The sequence below is a fragment of the Microcebus murinus genome, chromosome 3 (assembly GCF_040939455.1).
Source record: "Microcebus murinus isolate Inina chromosome 3, M.murinus_Inina_mat1.0, whole genome shotgun sequence".
In the NCBI taxonomy this organism is placed as follows: domain Eukaryota; kingdom Metazoa; phylum Chordata; class Mammalia; order Primates; family Cheirogaleidae; genus Microcebus; species Microcebus murinus.
This window is the reverse complement of record NC_134106.1, coordinates 100349219-100372526: the sequence shown is the minus strand read 5'-3', so window position 1 is coordinate 100372526 and position 23308 is coordinate 100349219. Positions and strand designations below refer to the sequence as shown.

Genomic DNA, 23308 nt, shown 5'->3' with positions numbered 1-23308 from the left:
ATGTTGTCTGCATAAATACCATATGTTTTTATACATTTATGTAAACATGAAATAATTACACATAATACTGAGCACTTATAATGTGGCAGGCACTCTTCTGAGCACATTTTTATGTATTCATTTAATTTTCAAAACATCCTTGTGAAGTAAGTATTGTTATCCTCATTTTCATAGGAAATGTAGGGAAAGAGAAGTATCATATATGGGGTAAATTGTGGATCAGATTTAAATCTAGGCAATTAGGTTTCTTGTCCTCTGTCTTAACCTCTAGACCTACAGCCTTTCTAAAATAAAGATAAATAATCTAGCCTTGTAGCTGTGTAACTATATAGCTATAAGTCTGGAGACTCAGACCCACTAATACCTAAAGGAGACAAAAGCAATGAGTAAATTTAGCTACTCTAGCCAAAAAAGCTCAGTTATATTATAGAGAGGGTATGTTATATGCTTGTGCAGAATCACTGTCATTGGGAAACTGCCACTCCCTGCCTCCAGGTGGTCTTGATGAGTTAGTCAATAACAATGTCCCTTCCTCCTCTTTCATAAGGGTGGGCATGTAATCTGGCTGGCCTGCTTTATAAGTAGGCATATGGAGATAGAGTCTTTCCAGTAGATTTGACAGATCTTTAGATATAAAGGGCTTCTTTCTTTGCAGGCAGTAAGCTCAAAGGCTATAATCTTTTGACTTAAAGGCCCTATTTCTGGCCTTGCCAAGAGAGACTTCTGATACTAGTAAATATAAGAGGGAAAACCGAACCAAGTCATTTGAGACTCTGGGTACAGGCAGCCATGCCTGCTTGTAGACTGGGCTGTTAGATGAACTAATAAATTCTCTTTTAAATGAGATTTCTAGCACTGATACTTTTACGGTAGATTCAGATTGAGTAGGTCTAGAGAGGTGCTGAGACAACTGCATTTTAAACAAATTTCCCTGATGAATTTAATGCACATCTACATTTGAGATGAATTGTTTTGGACCACACAGGCCACTTGTATGTAAGGCAGGAACTTGGAGAGGAAACACACAGTGTAATAGCATTTTAATACTTATACATATGTATACACAATAATGTTTTATGGCATTTGAGATGGAAGGCATAAATGCCCCAAATATCAAAGCTTGGAAATTAGTTGTCTATATTTGCTTCTGATCTTTTACAGTCTTTTTTCTTAGCTGCTTTTTGTTTTATATTGTCACTCTTCAGATGTGGCTAAAATTTTGTTTATTCATATACATAGTTATTTTTATTTTTTAAAAAAAATTTATTAAAATAGATATAGAGGTACAAGTGGTTTTCTGTCACATGGACGAATTGCATAGTGGAGAAGTCTAGGCTTTTAATATATCTGTCAACTGAATAGTGTACATTGTACCTAATAGAGAATTTTCTATCCTGCACCTCCTTCCCATCCTCCCCTTTCTGAGTCTCCAGTGTCCATTAAGTCACCCTGCATGACCATGCATACCCATAGCTTAACTCTCACTTATAAGTGAGAACACGTGGTATTTAGTTATTTGTTCCTGGGTCACTCCACTTAGAATAATGGCCTGCAATCTGATCAAACTTGTCACAAAAGACATTATTTCATTCTTTTTGATGGCTGAGTCGTATTCCATGGTGTGTATAAATATACCCCACATTTTCTTTATCTGCTCATCGGTTAGTGAGCCCTTAGGTTGGTTTCATATCTTTGTAATTGTGAGTTGTGCTGTGATAAACATACAGGTATGGGTGTCTTTTTTATAAAACGATTTCTTTTCATTTGGGTAGATCTCCAGTAGTGGAATTGCAGGATCGAATGAATGGTAGGTCTACTTTAGTTCTTTGAGAAATCTCCATATTCTTTTCCATAGAGGTTGTACTAATTTATGTCCCCACTACAGGGCATAAGCATTTTTTTTCCCACCGTATCTGTGCCAGGATGCATTGTTTTTTGCCTTTTTAATAAAGGCCATTCTGACAGGGGTAAGGTGGTATGTCATTGTGGCTTTAATTTGAATTTCCTAATGATTAGTGATGTTGAGCATTTTTTCATACATTGGCCATTTTTTGTTTTTTGCAAAATGTATGTTCATGTCTTTTGCACACTTTTTAATGGGGTTGTTTCTTGCTGATTTGAGTTCCTTATGGATTCTGGATAATAGGCATTTGTCAGATGTATAGCTTGCAAATATTTTCTCCCATTCTGTAGGTTGTCTGTTTACTCTGTTGATAATATCTTTTGATATGCAAAAGCTTTTTAGTTTAAATAAGTCCTATTTATTTATTTTTGTTTTTTGTTTTATTTGTTTTTGGGGTCTTAATCATAAATTCTTCTCCTACCTAGGTCAATGTGAAGGATAGTTTTTTCTAGGTTTTCTTCAAATATTTTTATGGTTTCAGTTCTTACATTTAAGTCTTTAATCCATCTAGAGTTAATTTTTGTATATAGTGAGAGATAGGGATCCAGCATCAATTCTTCTGCATAAGGCTATCTAATAAATGAATTGGATATCCTTTCCCCAAGTGTATGCTTTTGTCTGCTTTGTCGAATATCAATTGGTTGTAGGTATTTGGCTTTATTTCTGGGTTCTCTAATGTTCCATTGGTCTGTGTGTCTACTTTTATACCAGTACCATGCTATTTTGGTTACTGTTGCCTTGTAGTATAATTTGAAGTTGGGTAGTATAATGTGTCCAGATTTATTCTTTTGCTTAGGATTGCTTTGGCTGTTCATGCTCTTTTTTGGTTCCTTATAAATTTTATTTTATTTTTATTTTCATTTTATTTTTTTATAGATTCTTGCTCTTTGCCTGGACTAGAGTGCCGTGGCATCAGCCTAGCTTACAGCAACCTAAAACTCTTGGGCTTAAGCGATCCTCCTGCCTTAGCCTTCCAAGTAGCTGGGACTACAGGTGCATACCACCACGCTCAGCTAATTTTTTGTATTTGTAGTAGAGATGGGGTCTCACTGTTACTCAAGCTGGTCTTGAACTGCTGACCTCAAGTGTTCCTCCCGCCTGGACTTCTTAGAGTGCTAGGATTACAGACATGAGCTACGGCGCCTGGCCTCATATAAATTTTAGAATTATTTTCTGTAATTATATGAAAAATGATGTTGGTATTTTGATAGAAATTGCATTGAATCTCTACATTACTGTGGGCAGAATGGACATTTTGACAATATTGATTCTTCCAATCCATGAGCATGGCATATTTTCAATTTGTGTCATTTATGATTTATCTTATCAGTGTTTTATAGTTCTCCTTGTTTTTCACTTCCTTGGTTAAGTATATTCCAAGGTTTTTATTTTATTTTTTTAGCAGTTATTATAAATGGAATTGAGTTCTTGATTTGATTCTCAGCTTGGCTGTTATTAGTGTGTAGAAAAAAATACTGATTTGTGTACATTAATTTTGTAACCTGACTTATACTGAATTTATTTATCTATTCTGTAAGTTTTTTGGAGGAATCTTTAGGCTTTTCTAGGTATAAGTCATATCATTGGCAAACAGGGATAGTTTGACTTCCTTTTTCCAGATTGGGCATCCTTTATTTCATTCTCTTGCCTGATTGCTCTGGCTAAGACTATGTTGAATAGAAGTCGTGAAAGTAGGCATCCTTTTATCTTGTTCTAGTTCTTAGGGAGAATGCTTTCAACTTTACCCCATTCAGTTATGATATTGGCTGTTGGTTTGTCATATATGGCTTTTATTATTTTGAGGTATATTCCTTTTTTGTCTAGTTTGTTAAGGCTTTTATCTTAAAGGGGTGCTAAATTTTATCAATTGCTTTTTCTACATCTATTGAGATGATCCTATGGTTTTTTTTTTTTGTTTGTTTGTTTTCTCCTTTCCCCCATCGATCATATGGTTTTTATGTTTAATTCTGTTTATGTGATGAATCACATTGTTTTATGTATGTTGAATTATCCTAGCATCCCTGGGATAAAACCCACTTGATCATGGTGAATTATTTTTTTGATGTGCTGTTGGATTCAGTTTGCTAGTATTTTGTTGAGGATTTTTGCATCTATGTTCATGAGGGATATTGGTCTATAGTTTTCTTTTTTTGTTGTTGTGTCCTTTCCTGGCATTGGTATCAGGGTGATACTGACTTTGTAGAATGAGTTAGGGAGGATTCCCTCCTTCTTGATGTTACAAAACAGTTTTGTTTTTCATTATAGATCTGGTAGAATTTGACTTTGAATCCATGTGGTCTTGGCCTTTTTTAGGGGGGAGATATTTTATTATTGATTGAGTCTTGCTACTCATTATTGGTCTGTTCAGGATTTCTGTTCCTTCTTGATTAAAGCTTGTAAGGTCATGTGTTTGTAAAAATTCATCCATTTCCTCTAGATTTTCTAGTTTGTGTGCCTAGATGTTTTCATAGTAGTCTCAGACAATCTTTTGTATTTCTGTGATATCAGTTGTAATGTCTTGTTTTTCATTTCTGATTGAGCTTATTTGAATCTTGCCCTTGTTTTCTTGGTTAATTGAGCTAGTCGTCTGTTGATTTTGTTTATTGTTTCTAAGATCCAACTTTTTATTTCATTGATCCTTTGTATTTTTTGTTTGTTTGTTTCAATTTTATTTAGTTCTCCTCTGATCTTTGTTATTTCTTGTCTTCTGCTTGCTTTGGGTTTGGTTTGTTCTTGATTTTTCAGTTATCTGAGATGTGACATTAGTTTGTTAATTTTGGGTCTTCCTGTCTTTTTGATGTAGGCATTTAGTGCTGTGAACGTCGCTCTTAGCACTGCTTTTTCTGTATCCCAGTGATTTTGATAGCTTGTCTTACCATTGTCATTCAGTTCAAAAATATTTTTTATTGACCCAAAGATCGTTCAGCAATAAGTTGTTTAATTTCCATGTATTTGTGTAGTCTTGAAAATGCTTCTTGGAATTGATTTCTAGGTTTATTCCACTGTGGTCTGAGAATGTACATGGTGTGATTTTGATTTTTAAAAATTTGCTGAGACTGTTTTGTGGCTAAATGTGATATATCTTGGAAAATGTTCCATGTATTGCTGAGAAGAATGTATATTGTGCAGTTCTGAAAATATGTTAGGTCCATTTGTTCTAGGGTCCCTTTTAAGTCCACTGTTTCTTTGTTGATTGTCTGCCTCAGTGATCTGTCTAGTTCTGTCAGTAGAGTGTTTAAGCCCCCCACTATTATTATTATTAAGTTTCCCACTATTTATTTCATTTCTTAGTTCTGTTAATAGTAGTATTTGTTTTATGAATCTGAGAGCTCTGGTGTTAGGTGTGTGTATATTTAGGATTACTTCTTGTTGAATTGATCCCTCTATCATTATATGATGACCATCTTTGCCTTTTTGCCTTCTGTTGTTGATTTGACATCTGTTCTATCTGATATAAGAATAGCTACTCCTATTTGCTTTTGTTTTTCATTTGTGTGGAATTTTTTTTCCATCCCTCTGCATTGAGTCTGTGTGACTGTCTCTGAATTAAATGTTTTCTTTGAGATAGCAGATATTTGGGTTGTGATTTTTTTAATACATTGTGTCAATCTGTATATTTTAACTGGGGCATTTAAATTGTTTACATTCCATGTCTTGTGTTGCTGTTTTATAAAAGCTGTGAATTTTTACTTTTGAGTGTTTTTACATTGATATCAACTGTTCTTTTCGGTGCTTGAGCATTTTTCAGCATTTCTTGCAGGGCAGGTGTGGTGACAAATTACCTTAGTGTTTGCTTGTCTGGGAAAGATTTTATTTCTTCATTTATGAAACTCAGTTTTTCAGAATATAAAATTCTTGGCTGACAGTTATCCTGTTTAAGAAGACTGAGGGTGGGGCCCCAATCTCTTTTGGCTTATAAGGTTTCTGCTGAGAAGTCTGCTGTTATTCTGGTGGGTTTTCCTTTGTAAGTTACTTGATTATTTTGTTCAGCAGCTCGCAGGATTTTTTCCTTCACTTTGACTTTGGCCAGACTGATGACTGTGTGCCTTAGTGATGTCCTATTTGCACTGAAACTTCCAGGAGTTTGTTGACCTTGTATCTGGAAGTCTAAATCTCTTGCAAGACTGAGGAAGTTTTCCTTTATAATTCCTTCAACTAGATTTTCTATGCTTTACTCCTTTTTCTTCTTCTCTCTTAGGGATACCTATGATTCTTTTGTTTGGGTGCTTTATATAATCCCATATTTCTCAGAGATTTTGTTCATTTCTCTTGATTCTTTTTTTCTTTATTTTTGTCTGACTGGGTTAATTTGAACCCAGTCTTCAAGCTCTAAAATTCTTTCTCTACTTGATTTAGCCTGTTATTAAGACTTTCCACTGTATTTTGAAATTCCCTAAATGACTCTTTCATTTGCTGAAGTTCTGATGTTTTTTTTTTTTAATTATCTCTCTCTTTAGAGAGAGTAGGAGAGGTAGGGAAGGAGGAGCAGAAGGCCCCAAATGGTAGGGAGCTAGTACCTTGGTCCCCTTTGTCCTGAAGGGCCTTCTTGCATGCTACACTCTCCTCTCAGCTGGAAGTGGCCCACTCTGAATACCCAAGGTCCAGGAGACCCACAGGTCCCCTGGAACCCACTGGTTTACGAAGGCTGCTGTGGTCCAAGTGGGTGCTAGGGAGCATTGGCTATAGATCCAGCCATCTGTTGGCCATGGATCCAGCAATGTAGAGACCTGGGGGCTGAGATTTCCTGGGTTGGGACAGCTACAGAAACACTGCCTGTCCATGAAGGGAAGGAAATGAGCTGTACCCTCTGTGTAGAACCTGTAGAGTATTATTGGGAGTATACCCATTCCCCTCTGCAGGCCTAAAACTGGTTGTCCCATGGCTTATCCACTCCAAAAGTTCATGCTCGGAAGCAGAGACAGCTATGTCTGCAGCATTGGGTGGTAGGAAGAGGGGAGGTTTCTGTCTCCACGTCCCTTCCTGGATGCCTAGCTTTAAGTTCCCAAAATGGTGCCCTGGGCCTGTGGCCAGAGAGGGTGGGCCCTTCTCAGGCAGGCTGTGCTGGCAGGAAACTATGGGGGATGCAGTTTGCTCAAGGCTTCGTCCCCCAGCAGCTGGCTATAGGTTGGTGGGCATCATGCCAGATACATGATGGAACGCCTGGTCTCCTTTCACCTCCCCAGTCGGGTGGGGGCTGTAGCCCATCAAGCCAAAAGTCAGCCTGAGGTCAGGGTACCATGCAGTGTCAAACTTAGAAAATGGTGCCTTGGTCCTGCAAGTGAACCAGAAAGGCTGGGGCTGCACCTAGGCAGGAAGCATGGGTAAGAAACTAGAAAATGCTGTCCACTCTCATCTCAGCCTCAGACACAGCCCATCCCATAACAGGGCAGTAGAGACCTTCCCAGGGTACACGAGAATCCCTGGACTCCTCTGTCCCTCCTTGGAGCTGCACAGTGCCTGCAGGCATGCCTGGTATCTAATGGTACCCAGCTCAAGCTATTTTAGGCTTGGATGCCTATAGAATTCCAGACGAGTTCCCTTTCTTGAACGATGTTTCTGTGCAGTCTCCAAGCAGCTCCCTATGTTAGGCCCATGATCTGCGTGGGTTATTGGGTTCTTTTGTAGTCAAGATTGTAAATGCTTGTCTTGGAGAGTGGTGCCCTGGGGGCTTCTTTCTATTTCACTGCATCAAGGAGTTTCTCCTGTTTGTTAGCCAATCACCAGCCAGGCAAGTTGCCCTGAACCTAACCCACTTTTGGTGTTTCCTGTCACTTTCCTGGTGAATCCTAGTGTTCTCTCCTGGATGATCTGTTCAAAATTTGAGAATCTCCTTACTATTCTGGTTCCTTTTCATGTAGGAGGCACAAACTACCTATGTCTAGTTGGCCGTCTTGATTCTCTCTCCTAAAATTTATTTTTAAGCTAAATAAATGGAATATATTATAACTCTGACAAGAAGACCATTATACAAAGTTAAAAGTCAGTCACTTTTTTATATAGGTAGGAACTTTAAAGATTTTTATATGCTGTTATTGTAATGCCAGATAAGTATTCTATTTAGTATTTATTTTGTTCTTGAATTGAAATTGTAAATATAAATAGTTAATAATATGAAATGCTATAATAAACTCATATAAGACTTGGGTAATTTTTGGGTTAAACTTATTTAATTAGCAAGTTAAACAGAGAGTTGAGTGCACACTTCTAAAAAATTACTGTTAGGTATCTGATTATGGATAGTTGGGTAGACTAGTGTGTCCCCCTTGGACTTTGCCATTCAGCTTTCTATTCTTAGCATCTCTTACTTGATATATAGTAGGTGCTCATCAAATGTACGTTGAATGAACTAACACAGTGTATTTGGGAATACCTGGGTCAAATGTTACATAGTCATCTCTTATTTTATACAGAATAAATATCTTTCTGGAAAATAGTCAGGAAGCAGATTGTATTTTATACTGACTTCCATGTGAATTTGATGTTCTTTTAGAAACATTTCCCTAAATGGATATAGTTGAAAAATTGTGAAAAGAAATGGTGATTATCTGTTGTGTATAACAGGCATTATACTTCTGGGATTAGTCTTCCTGCCTAGCAGAAGCTCTTTTCTTACCTTAGAATTTTGGAAGTGTTGGTTTTAGGGATGCTTTGTCTTCTTTTTGGAATCTTAAGAATTTCTGTTATGTCTTGGTTCTACTGTCTTTTGATACTTAGGGTTTGACTTTAAAATTGTCAGCTATTTGTATATGATTCCATTGAGAGCATGTGTACATTTTGCTTAGCATGAATGAAAATCCACCCGCTTTGAGAATGGCTGGCAGGGATATGTAGCTCAGGTAGTGAATGGATCCAGCAGACAGCTCCATTTCATTGGGACTTTATTCTTTATTATCACTGAGTAAACACTTTATGGGACAAACACTTTATGGGAGGAATTTTATGTTGTAGTCGTATTCATGAATTGGGTATCTCCATCTCAGATGTCAAGCAGTAGTGTTCTTTGTAACATCCAGAACTTTGTTCTTTTCCTTTTATCTAGATGTATAGAGTAAAGTAGAATAAACAGGGACAGGACAAGAACAGGTTTATAGCGACAGTGTTTTAGCACATGTTTGTAGGAGTCCTGCTAGCTAATTTTAGTTTTTTTTATCCTGAAAACTCCTAGGCTAGGGGAAAAAATAGGTGAGTGGGGAACTATCATTTTTATGAATGTCTGGTGTAAATCAGGAACTATGCTAGGTTCATTATATTCATTATTGCATGTAATACTTAGAACAAGCTTATGAGGTAGGAATTATTCTCATTTTACAGATGAAGTTGAGGCCCAGAGAAGTTAACTACTTACTCAATTATCAAATAGAAGTATCAGAACTATCATTGAAGCCTAGGTCTATGTGGTGCTAGAGCCTCTGTGCTTGCTTTCTTACTGTTTTTACTGTCTTCTCACTGCTTCCAGTCTCTCATCCATCGGTGAGGGAGATAACTCGCTCTGTGCTAGGCATTTGAGCCATAAAGATGATGATCTCCTGACCCTTCCACTCTATCTGGGGAGGTATGTAAAACCCCAAAGCCTCTCTAATGTACTAATTGGTTTTATTTAAAATTCTATGTATAGAACTTACTTAGAACAAAGAATATCTAACAGAGTAAATTTCTAAGTATTAAAATGCTCATTTGAGAACTCTGTTATTGTAAGTGAATAAAAGTTTGCTCTTTAATAACTTCATTCAGTAGGCAGGTCTTTCTGTTGAAAAATGTGGATGTCCTCCATAAACCATAATTGCATATATGTAGCATAAATATTGTTTTTTTTTATTGTATTTTTTGCCGAAGTAAGGGCCTCTTTTGTTTAAATGGACTTGCTTTTGAACTGTGAAAATTTAATCGTGATAGTTTATTGGTTCAGCTCTGGAGAAGCTGAGGCAAAGCTATTTTGCTCCAGCCTAAGCTATTTATATACCATCACTGAGAACTCCTTTTTATATTATTGGTGTTATTGCGTACTAAAAAAGGAGTGTTAAAAGAAAACTTAGGATTTTTTTTTATTCTGTGCCCTTATTCACCACAATGATATTTTTAGAGGTTATTTCATCTGGCTGTAACTCTTCAGAAAAGGCATTATCTTTTTCACTGTAGAGGCAGACAAGAACTCAGCTTGAAGCTATTCCTTCTCAAGCCTTCCTTTTTGAAGGGTGAAAGGATCAGAGAGAATGGAACTCTGTGTGTTCATTGAGCCTCTTTGCCCTTAGCCCCTTCTTGATCAACACATTAGCTTCATTGAGGGGAGAAATAACCATGAATTTAACCGCAGAGGCCTTTAAGAAAAGGGGTTAAAATGTAAGAGCCTATTTCTTTGAATTTCTCTATGCAAAAAGAAAGATCAGTCTTGGAAGTTTATCCACACTTCCGTTTTGCTTCTGGACAAAACCATTATTTTGCTTAGCTTTCCTTTTAGAAGAGTGCTTTGCTGAATAGGGCCGACAGGTAATCATTTATTGTTGCAAATATCTGCTGAATTGGACAAGTGCAGAAGAGGAAGGACAGCACTGTGACTGCTCCAATGGCTGGAATTTGTGAGCTGAAGCTTGGAGGACAAACTAAGTTCTAAAAGAACATCAAACACATAATTTTAAAAAGTATCCTTATAACAGAGCTAAGTTTGGAAACATTAGTAGATTTGTAGCCCTAAAAGTGGAGTTGTTGAATCTCCACAGAAGCAGTGGATTTCAGGTGCAGATATGGGGCTTCCACAGCTTGAGTTCAGTGTTTTTGCCTCTGAGGCAAGGCCTGCCGAGTAGGCATGGATCCTTTCAGCTGGCCACAGTTACAGACAGTAGCATATCATATTTTATACTGTTTTCCTCAAATGCAGACATTTGTGTGCTTGAATATTTACTTACAGTCTGTCATCCATCCATCCATTCTTGATTAATCCATCCATTCATGTTATCATTGAAATATTAGACTGTTTCCCTTTTGATTTATTAATCGTCTTGTGAGACTTATTGTAATAATATGTGAAGTTCCATTTCATCTTATCCTATAACATGAAACAGTATGTTTCAAAGGACATAATTGCATAAGATCTTTTTCTTTAAAATTAAATGAATTAAGCACATCTTTGGATTCTGGGGAGGGATAGGCTAGATGTTAGGTTTCATGACTGCAAATCAGTTTGCAAAAGGCCATATGAAAGATAATGCTTAATATAATTTAACTTCTCTCCCATTACCTTCTTGAGCTATGGTGTAAAGTTCTCTATTTTTATTCTAGAAATACAGCTGACATTAGCATTCAGGTATATAGTTCAGTTTATCTCTAGTGAAAAGTCTTTTAGAATTAAGTTAAATACAGCACAAAAGACATAGAAAATCAATAATATTTCATTTCTTTTAAATAAGATCTTTCTATATACATTTGCTTGGGTTGCTTATAAATTTTTTTTCTTTACAGAAGTATTTTATAATAAATGTCAGTTATAGATTTGACTGTAGCAAAAAATAGTGCAGGTTCTGTAGTACCTTTAATATATCAGGCAAAAAACTGCTTAGGTAAGTATTAGTGTAGGATAGTAGTATAATCTCCAAACAATATTTTTAAGATGTAGTGATAATAATAGGAGAGCATTTAGGACCTTAATACGTGGTATATTATAACATACAGTATATTGTACTTTAAGATATTTAAAGCTTCCTTGCTTATTGGTTTACCTGTCATTGGTTTATCCTTTATACACAGTAGAGATACTGTAAATATTTGGTGATGGATGTGAACTTGATTCAAAATGTTTTTCTTTTCTTATCTAATTACTCCCATGTTCGTGATAGGTGAGATTGGGTTACCTTGGTATTATCTTCGTAGTCTAAAAATATCTATCCTAATGTTAGCTGCAGTTGAAACTGAATTCTAGTGACATTAGCAAGTGATTGATAGAACTGGTTAAAACTAATTTGTTAAAGTATTAGAAATTGAACATTGGGCAAATCCAGTTTTTTAATAGCCATGTATGCATCAGTAAGTTTAAAAGCACCCTCTAGGGGTGTTACTAAAGAAACATTTCCTCTTTTTTCAGAAATAGCTAACTCAAGTACAAATTAAATACTCATCAGATTCCTCTTATTCTACAAATGTGACCATGTTGGTGTTTAATGTGGCAGCCAAACTAGGTAGAATAATATTTTAAATTGGTCTTCACAACTGAAATATGAAATTGGAGAAAACTTTGCTTCATTAATATATGAATATATATGCTTACAGATAAATGAAGGATGGATGTGGGTTTTTTGTTGTTGTTGGGGGAAAATGTAGGGGTCTGTAAAGGACATTTCCTGGTTAGCACATTTGTTTCTGCTTATGAGAGATGTTGATGAATTTGAGAGTAGGATAGAATTAGATAGAGTCAGGTTAAGACTTTGGTTGAATAATATAGATAAAGAAAAATTGGCATTTATTATCTAAATGAGAATATGTGACTTTTTAAAAAAAATAATGTAGAACATTTAAATTAGTGACTGAGTTGCCTTTTTAATGACAAAATAGAAAGGCTTATAATATGTAACAGTAACATTTATTGATAGCTTAATTAGATATGACAATTGTGGATATTGACTTTTTGAATATAAAAAGAATCCATTTATAGTGATCCATCTAAGACTTCTTAATTGTAATATATTGAGAATTAATCTTATAAAATATCCTAAGATTTAAGAATGCTTATTAGTTTAAAATTTTTAGGTCAGAATATAAAATATATGTACTGTAGTGACAAGGGTAAAAATGTGATCTTCAGTAGATTCATTAATAATTCATAGGCCGGGCATGGTGGCTCACACCTGTAATCCTAGCACTCTGGGAGGCTGAGGTGAGGAGGCTGGGCGGATTGCTCAAGGTCAGGAGTTTGAAACCAGCCTGAGCAAGAGTGAGACCTCGTCTCTACTAAAAATAGAAAGAAATTAATTGGCTAACTAAAAATATATAGAAAAAATTGGCCTGGCATGGTGGCGCATGCCTGTAGTCCCAGCTACTCGGGAGGCTGAGGCAGAAGGATTGCTTGAGCCCAGGATATTGAGATTGCTGTGAGCTAGGCTGATGCCATGGCACTCTAGCCCAGGTAACAGAGTGAGACTCTGTCTCAAAATAAATATATATATATATAGTTCATAAACCTGGTAGGAATTTCCCTTGTCTCTCAATTTTTACCTAACAAAAGATGGAATTAGTCATCTGTGTGCTTTTGACATGAACAAGCTACTCTGGGACCCCGTATAGGATCAGAGTATCTAAACTGTACCTTTGGGAGAAAAGAGAAGCAGTTTTTGTGGCCTTTGAAGTTGAGGTGTCATTTCCTGCTGTCTCCACTTGGGTATTCTGTTAGCCCTTGGCTGAGTTATTATGTTTTGACCACAGATGGAGGAGGTCAGTGCAAATGGGTTTGTTCAGCTACAGACATACTTGGGCAGATTTTCATTTTAACACTTTTTAAAGGTCTTATGAGGAGAAGAAAATAAAATTTTATTTCAAATAGTTGTCAACTTAATATTTATTTATAACTTTCTTAAACTGCCACTTACGTACATGTAACATTTTGTACCTGTAAAACATAGTTTTATTATATTTTCTACTATTGAATATATGTTATTTTTCAGGGTAGAACAATTTTTACATTTAGTTGCTGTTTTTGTTTGTTTGTTTGTTTGTTTGTTTTTTAAGAGAGAGGGTCTGCTGTGTTGCCCATGCTGGCCTTGAACTCCTGGGCTCAAGTGATCCTCCTGTCTCAGCCTCCCAAGTAGTTGGAACTACAGGAATTGCTATATTCTTTTAATTGAGATAAGGGAATTATTAATTTTACTTTTGTGTTATTTAAAGGAAATACATTTTAAACTACCTTTTAAGTACCTTGCATAACAAAGTCTGGCACATTTTTCTTGATGCTGGAGAAACAGTAGTAAAGCAGACAGTTCCTGTCTTCAAGGAATTTTTTCACCTTAGTAAGTAGTAACAGGCAATACTCATTTAAATCAATAAATGAGATAATTTCAGATTGTGGCAAGGAACCAAAATAGGTATTGGTATTGGAAGGAGATTGGGAGTTGAGGGTAGGCAGAGTTGTAGAGCTAGTTTAATAGGAAGTAACAAAGGAAGGTCTCTATAGACTGTAACAAAGGGCTCACTCAGGGAATGATCTGGGAAATGCAGGGAAAGCAGGCATAAAGATTTGAACACTAGAACAGTTGGAAAAGAGGCTCATGTGGTGATGCTTAGTGAGTGGGCAGATGACAGTCCTGGGTTTGGTATATTGGCTGGGTCACATCATGTGGGGCCTTGGAGATGAAGAATGTGGTTTTTTAATAGTTGTAGGAGGAAGTCATCCGGGAGGTGCATGATCTGGTTTATGCTTTTGAAAGACTGCTCTGGCTTCTGAGTATAGAATAGATTATAGAGAGGTGAGAGAGTAGGCAGAGAAATCATTTGGGATCTATCACTGTGTCCAGGGAAGAGGCTGATGGCTATTTGGACTAGAATGGTAGCTCTGGAGATTCTGAGAAGAAGATGGATTTGTGATAGATACTTACTAGCCCAAGCTAAGAAATGTGGTTCTTTGCTTTTACCAAATCCTGTGGTTTCTGATGGTTGTGGCAGCTTTGAATCTCACTACATTGTGGCAAAGGAGAGAATTGCTCATAGGGCACATGGATGAGTTAATTTACAGTACAGACTTTGTACCAATCGGATTTTGTCCTATTAAATGTGACAACTTGCAGTAAATATTTTGATTTGTTTTAAATGTGACATTTTGTTGTTGCAGGAAATGTTTTCATATTTGTCTAACCAACTAAAGAAGTTGTCAGAAGCCTACAATGAGAGACTGTTGCATACACCTCATAATCCCATATCTTTAGGTAATTTTTTTTTCTCAAAAAAATTTTTTTTCACCCCTAGGAGGAAGCTGAAATTTCTAGAAAGAGAGGGAACTCTTTCTGATTACAATAATACTTCTAAATTCATTACAGTATTAATTTGTAAATTGAAAAAGTTTAGTCTTTAGAAATTGCTTTAATGTATTTCTAATGTAAAACCTGTAGAATGAAGGAATCTGAATCAATATTAAGTATTAAAATGAATACATAGAAAATAATACTTTAAGTCTTGCTTCTAACCAGAAGCAAGGACTCTATATAGATAATTAAAACTTTCTCCAGTTAACTAACAAAACACTAACATATCAGAAATTAAAGCTTTTCTTATAGTGTTTTGAATGCTATTGCTTATTTTCTTTAGCCTCTCCATATTCAAGAAATCTGTCTTTATGGTAATTCCATTTGTTTGTATAAGGACTATGTATTTTTGTCATATAGTATAATGGCTACTAAAACAAAAATGTGAATGTTGACTTTTACACTTTAACTTTTAAGCCTCATAATTATCCCTTTTAACTTATGAATATATGTAATATGTTTCATATTTCACAGTTATCTGTGGAAAGTAAGGAAAGTGAATCAATTGTAACTGAAGCCTTTTTCAGGAATGGGCTTCTATGGAAAACCATTTAGGCATCTATATATTTAATATAATAAAAACCACCCCAATGAGTCAGTCCTTTGCTCATTTATAATCTTGATGTTATAGAAGGTGATATTGTATATTTGAATACCAGTTCTGCTATGTACTAGTTTTGTACATAGCAGTACTAGTCTCTAACCTCCTTTTCCCTGTCTATAAAATAGAGATAATGATCTCTCACATGTAAAATTGTTAAAAGATTAGTTGAGATTACATTTGTAAAGTATCTAGCATGATAAGTCAGTCCTTAGTAAATGGTAGCTAGTAGTAGTGGTATGTATGGAATAGTTTACCCACACAGCCTCAGAACAGTGATTTCCATTTCCATACACGGAAGTTGAGCTTACTTAGCCCTATACATGTGTTGAGATATATCCCACATTCTCATTTTACAAGTTCTTAAAACTTGGTTGAATTTGAATAAACAGCTATACTGATCATGTCATTGTTCCATCTATTTAGTTGGAAAAATTCAGTCTCTGGAATGGTAATACAGAAATTCTGTTTCTCATTTTGAATATATTAATTTACATTAAAATATTTTTGTCAGATATACAAACAAATGTCTATTGTAATATTAAGTGCATTAAAGCGAAATTGTACCACTTGACAGTGAATAAAAAGTAATGTCTTCATCATTGTTTTTTGAGTCATTTTTGTGCTGATAAACCAAGAGTTATTGGGATACTTTTTTCTTTTTCAGCTGTGACTCTTAAGACACTAGAAGAATACCATGACAAAGCTGTCACTCAGCTTGGCTCAATGCTTTTTACCAGACAGGTTTCTGGAGCCAGGTAAGCATGTTTAAAAGAGACTTGTGTTTATTTGGCTTTTCAAAGCTAACCCTAATAAACTACCTTTCCTCAACAACAGTCCCCCAGGTATATGCCAAACTATACTGTTCATCATGGAGTAAAAGGGAGAAAATTTGTAAAGCTATCGTATGCCCACCTGTGGACTGGGTATGCTTGAAATAGTCACAGAAAGATACGAATTTTGTTTGTTTTAATAGACATACAAAGTTTTGTTACCTCTCTGTACAGATTTTAGTCTTTATTTCCTTTGCTAGATGATCTTCAGTAATGTCACATTATAGTATTAGAAATAAGTCATCTTCATTACAAAATTCAAGTGAAAATGTTAAGGAAAAGCCTACTTCCTAAAATAAAACGTTATACAATTCTTGCCTAAGTACTGCGTCAGAAAAATGTACCTTTCCCTCTTTAGTATATGTGGCATGAAAATGGATCTCATTTTTCATTTTAGATTTGATGAGGTCAGAGCAAAATAACTGGGAAAGAAATATCTTACTCTAAATACATTTTTTCTCCCCTCCCCTCCCCTCTCTTTTCTTCCTTCTTCCTTTCTTTCCCCTCCCTTCTTCCCTTCCCTCCCTTCTTCTCTTTTCCCCTTTACTCCCCTCCCCTCCCCTTTCTTTCCTTCTTTTTTTTTCTTTCCCAGAGATAAGGTCTCACTCTGTTGCCCAGGCTGAAGTGCCAGTAATGCGATCGTAGCTTACTATAACCTTAAACTCCTGGGCTCAAGTGATCTTCCTGCCTCAGCCTCCCAGGTAGCTGGGGCTACAGGCATACCACCTTGCCTGGCTAATTTTTTCTTTTCTTTTTTTTTCAGAGACAGGGTCTTGTTATTTTGCCCAGGCTGGTCTCTGACTCCTGGCCTCAAGTGATCCTCCTACCTTAGCCTCCCAAAGTTCTGGGGTTATAGGTGTGACCCACTTTGCCAGGCCTCTAAATACTTTTCTTTACATGGTTCTATAAAAGGACAGCTTTTTAAAAGAAAAGTCTTAGGTTAATTCACTTTTTACCTTGATGAATTCTTATTTGTGTCAAGTATAGTTTTGACACTTCTAAAATGGTTTTATTGATCTTGCTTTTATTGTTGCCACTATTTGTCTTTATGTTTAAGTTGAGCTTACTTGACTTAAAAAAAAAAAAAGACTAGAAATCTGCTTATATCTAAGTATGCCAGTAAAATAAACCTTAAATAATGCATGTGCCATTGCTGAATGTTACCGTTTGCTGACCACACCCCACTGTAAGCAGTTACGTGATTTCTTCTGATCTTTGCCTTAAACCTTCTGTTGCATAGCACTGATCGGATAGTTGGAATATTAGTTTGTTGAGTAATTGAGGTGACACATGACAACCAAAGTGGATTGACTTGCAAATTTCAATGTGCCAGTAAAATGTATATATATGAAATCAGATTCCATATTTAGCACAAAAACAAATAATTTTCTTTTTACCTTTTTGTAAAGGTGTTTGAGATTCCTAGAGCTTGTAGCTCTTTCATAGAAGATAAGTAAGTGGTAATCACCAGGCAGGACTTTTCTTTATAAAATGGCAATGTCTTATATAATTTCATTTTAGGGCTGACACTGTCTATTTCTATAGGCCATGATTTATGGCTGTTTTTAAACTTCTTAGTAAGTAGATGTAACCTTGGTAACACTTATCTTTTGTTTATGGGTGACATTCTGTTAACATCACCAGACATATTAAATTGGTAAATCTTTCCCCTTTCAGGGTTGTGCCTCTTGGGTCTATGCAAACTGTGAGTGGCTACACTTTCAGAGGCTTTATGTCACATACAAATAATTACCCCTGTGCTTACCTCAATGCTGCTTCAGCCATCGGAATGAAGATGCAGGATGTGGACTTGTTCATAAAGAGACTTGACAAGTGTTTAAAGACAGTAAGAAAAGTACAAAATGAAGATAGTGATGTATCTGGAGTTGACAATTATGACAAAACTGAAGATGTGGATATTGAAGAAACGGCTTTAAAACTAGATAATGTACTTCTTAACACATACAAGGATGCTTCTTCATGACATGTGAAGGGTTTCTTCTTGGTCGTTTGAAAGAAATGATGAGGCTATAGTACAAGCAAGCAGTTTTTTACATTGTATGGTGGATATTTAGTCAAGGAACAGACCGTGGTCTGACCTAGCCATTGATTGTTACATTTTTTATTCTTAGACTGCCTCAATTCTTATGATCCTTAACAGGTTATAATATACAATTAGCATTTTTCTAATTGTTAGAATATTTGTCAATTAAGCATCATCATGATTCAGATAATTCTTACTATTAAATAATATAATGACAGTAAAATTAGCTCTAATTCTCTTGGAAATGTAGAGTGTTTCTTCCTCCTAACCATTCTCTACCATTCACAAATTACTTTCATTTCTGATCACACAGAATTTAAAAAGATATCTAATGCTACTAATTACTAGATGTTTGTTGAGGTGTGTAAGTGCAGTCAGTATATCTGTGAAATGAAAATTCCCCCGGGAAGCAGAGTCAAAGTATAAATTTTAGTTTTGACCGAAAAGCAGTGGTTCTCAACTGTGGATGACTTGCTTGTGTGTAAGCAGCATCTGGAGCCTCTTATTTTATTTTATTTTATTGGAGATGGGGTTTTGCTTTTTTGCCCAGGATGGAGTGCAGTGGCATCATCATAGCTCACTGTAACCTCACACTCCTGGCCTCAAGCGATCCTCCCACCTCAGGCTTCCAAGTTGCTGGGACTATAGGTGTGCACCACTGTCCCTGGCTAATTTTTCTGGTTTTTTTGTAGAGATGGAGTTTTGCTCTTGCTCAGACTCTGGAGCCATTTTGGTTGTCACAACTGGTAGGATACTATTGACATCTAGAAGGTAAAAGCCAGGAGTGCTGCTTAGCATCCTATGATGCACAAGACAACCTCCCACAACAAAGGACTACCCAGCCCCAAATGTCGGTAGTGCTGAGGCTGAGAAACACTGCTCTAAGGGAATGAACCCCTTGAACAAAGAGAAGTTTTTCATAGCAACTTTAATTATTTAGCAGTACTTCAAAGAAGATAGCTTTATAAATATTACCAAACTATGCTACGTAGACAATCTTCAGTGATAACCAGGGTCACCAATTCTAACTATGTCATTATAAATTGTTTTATATGGCACTTGTGCGTTTTTCCACTTGGGCAAGTGAAAACTTTATTCTACTCTTTTTGTTTTAAGTAGCCCTTGTATATTGGTTAGTTTGTTCAAGTGCTTTGCACAGTCAAGATGGGCTAACATGGGTATTTTTGTGCGTATTTTTGCTAGGAAGGGGAAAATGATTGTAGTGTGATAAACAGGTCCTTCCTCCCTGCCCATGTGCTCATTTATGAGTCTCAAATTCCAGACTCACTGGCTCTAAGAATTATTTTTGTTGTTAATTTTAAGATAGACTGATGTCTCATAGCCTGAGGAGTTAGTGAAGCTTCTGAATACACCACCATGCCAAAACTGTGTTTTTCAAAACCCGTCCCTATTATTATTCCTTAATAGACACTCATGTGGAGAAAAGGGTCTGTGGACAAATAATTTTGGGAACTGCTTTTACCAACCTGCTTGTTGGCATATTAGAGTCTGTAAGAATTCCTTCAGTAAAGAACCCAATTTGAATGTTTCCTTATCTAAAGAGGAATTCATTTTTAAGTGAAATGTTTATTAATGACCCATTGAATATACTTTCAAAAACACTACAGTAGAGAATACAGTGTTGATTTCCAGATTATATTTTTCTCATTGATCTGGCAAGTGTAAAAACTATGAGAAAGGGATTCTCTGGTATTTTGGTGACATTGTACATTATCCCATTGACCATTTGTAAACATGAGCTCAGTCACATACTACTTCCTTTAAAGTGTAAGTTAGAATACTTTTGATCATTGGCTGGACAACCTTGGAAATAAAGACTGTTGAGATAAAGTATATAATTATAAATATAAAGTTATTTTAAATGTATTTATTTTATCTTTGGAGTTCAAACATTTAAGAAAATTTAAAGAGCTGTTAAGTAGTCATTTCAAAGGAGTAAATTCTGGATTAAAAAGTTGTGTAATTTTTTAATGTGAATTTGGGACTGAATTGCAGAACCAATAAAGCCAAAGAGTTGCAACAGAACCTCTAGAGTCTAAGAAAAGGAATAAAATGATGTTGCAGATGTAAATGCTGGCAGTGCAGCTTGCTATACATATAGTAAGCCAAAATTGTTTTACAGAACAAGTGATCTATATTGTTGTGATCATCATTTAGCCTAAGAAAGGCCAGAGCCAAGAGACTAGCAAATGTTTTCTCATCTGCAGTGTATCAGCAGTTCTTGGGCTTCAGCTGCTGAATAGATAATAATTCTAATTGAAGATAAATTACATGAACCCACATGTGAATGATAGATATGTTACAACACTTCATTCCTGATGCATAAAATCAGCTGCAGTTTTTATTATTAACCCTTTCTTTTTCAGTGGTTTTACAATTCTAGCTCTCTTCCTGCTGGCTTAAAATTTGACCCTGAAGTCATAAAATTCACAAGAGGTTTTTAAGGGATATTGTAGGGTCTATATATTTAGGCTTTCTTTTGCCCCCAACCCAGTGTCATTTTTACTCACTCTCTCCCATTTCCACATAAAATTATCAATTGCTGGTACTGATTGGTAAGCCTCATAATTGACCTTTGTTATCTTTGAACTGTGACAGGGGCAATGGATGGTACATTTCCAATTATTGCCTAAGATGACCTCTTCTATCTTTATGATCCAAGTACCCTTATTAAGACTATCAGGTAAAATTTGGAGTTTGGTTTTTAAAGTCAATGGGCTTTGGTAGTCTGCCTAGGAAAGTAAATTGAATAGCACAAAATATTCTTTTGATCACTACACAATGTACCTATAGACATGGCAGAGAAAGGTATTTTAAATCAAACTCTAAATTTGGCTCTTATGTCCTCTGTTGTTGAATTCCTTATCAGGGAATGATACATGATACCAGCCTTAGGAACCCAGTGTTCAACTATAAATCTTTCTATTTAGCTTTTTGCATTAGTTGAATGAAGTTATAGAGTATGAATTATTAAATACTGTTATGTTTAGCCAATAGGCACTTGATATACAGAATGACAAATTTAAATATAAATTAAATTTTTTCTAATATTATGACCCAGCACATAACTCTACTGTGGTTTTGTTTGTTTAGCCAGCTCATAATAACTGTCATTGAGGCCTGAGCTACAGAATGTGCTTTTATTTTAGACTACAGCTTCCATAGTCTTCAGTAAAATTTAAAGGAAATTTTTTATTGGTGATAATATTTTATTATTGAATTAGTAGCTCATCCTGAGAATTACATTTTATTGTCCTTTCATAGAGGAAAATAACCAACAGTTGAATACAACAACAATAAAACTCTGATGAGTCTCATTAATGTTATGCTCAGAGAATTTTTTGGAATACTTATACATTTGGTGCATATACAAGTTGGGTTTTCTTTTCCCACTTTCTAAGATGTACTAATTTCTGCCAAGCCCTTAAATGGTTTTGTTATGTTTTAGATTTACGAGACCAGCCTTATTTTTAAAAAACTGAAAAAAGTTCAGTTTTCCTCACATAGAAGTTTGGTCATTTCAGACGTTTCATATCCTCTGAATAATTTGATAACAATTGAATGTGCTGTTAACAATAAAAAAAAAACTGTTTCTGTAAACAGTTTTTTTCTTGTCTGTCACATTGTATTGGTTCTATGTCTCTTATGGCCAATCTTAGTAAATAGGTCTAACATCCATTGCATCCTTTTGTGCCTTACTTTTTACTTTCATTTTGCCATTATGGTATGTATACATGTAATATGGTAAGTTTAAGGAAAATGAATATATCTTTGTAATTTCCCATGCAATATTCTGCAGCTTAAGCTAAGGCCTTAGGCAAAATCTGGAAATGTTTATACTGTTTTGCTTTTATCAAGTGGTGTCAACTTGAGCTTTTAGAGAAATGTGAAGAAAGGCTATGTTTAACTGTATAATTGTTGGGAATTTTAGCCGTGAGAATATGAAGCTGATGTTAGCCTCATATACAAATGAATTATATGTTTCACCAGAAGGAAAAGATGTTTCCAGAAATATTTTTGATGTAGACTGTTTAAAAATGAATCATACAATTTATTATATGAAATAAATTTTTAATAAATTATTCACAGAATATTATATTATTTTGCTTAATCATTACTGTAGATAAAATTCCAAAGTACAAATAACTGACACCAAATTACTTGCCCATTTTTTTGATTCAGTCATCAGTATCAACTTGCCCAGAAATCAGCAAGAAAAGTCATACCTAGAATGAGAGGAAAGAGATGGCATTCCAGCAACCATTTTGCTAAGGATCTATTGACTATAGAATGTTGGGCACTAAGAAGTATTGAATCTTTTCTAAAAGAAATACTATATTTTATTTGAAAGTAAAATAGGTTAGTGTAACTTGCTTCATCAGATTTCACTTCTAAATTGTGCTATTTGAATTTTACAGGTGGTATCTTTGATTTGGAATTAGATCTCTGCATTGGTACTTATTAACCATATGAGCTTACATATTTAACTTCTTTGAACCTCAGTGTCCTCATAGGTAAAAAGGGTTACAACCTTACGAGAGTGAGGATTAAATGAGATAATATATGATAAAGTGATTAACTCAGTGCCTGCACCTAGCATTTACTGTTAATAACTGCTATGATGCTTTTCATAAAGCTGTACTGTACTAAGTTGTACTAGATTTAAAATAAAATGTATTCATTATTATTTAGTTTATTTAGTAGTATTTTTTTTGAGGGGAAGTCATCAATTTAGTCCATTCTGCAGTAGATACTAATTTTAAAAGTATATAATTGATATCAGATGACCATCTTTTTGTAATTTCAGGCTTTTTCTATTTGGCTTTTATGAGTTTCCTTTTGTTTTGCATTTATATTTGAGAATATTTTTTTTAAAAAACATTTTTAAAGTGTATGAACTATTTTATGCAC

The 23308-nt window shown here is 35.3% G+C and overlaps 1 protein-coding gene across 2 annotated transcripts in view; it reads left to right on the top strand.

Annotated features, from left to right (window-relative positions):
- The window catches only part of SEPSECS (Sep (O-phosphoserine) tRNA:Sec (selenocysteine) tRNA synthase), a 44630-nt gene extending 21546 nt beyond the window's left edge, over positions 1-23084 (top strand). For both annotated transcript variants that reach the window (XM_012737468.2, XM_012737467.2), the window contains exons 9-11: positions 14709-14802; positions 16167-16257; positions 18010-23084. In XM_012737468.2, coding sequence (XP_012592922.2) covers positions 14709-14802; positions 16167-16257; positions 18010-18316 — 492 coding nt within the window. In that variant the 3' untranslated portion in view covers positions 18317-23084. The remainder of the gene's footprint in view (positions 1-14708; positions 14803-16166; positions 16258-18009) is intronic.
- Positions 23085-23308: the final 224 nt, after the last annotated feature.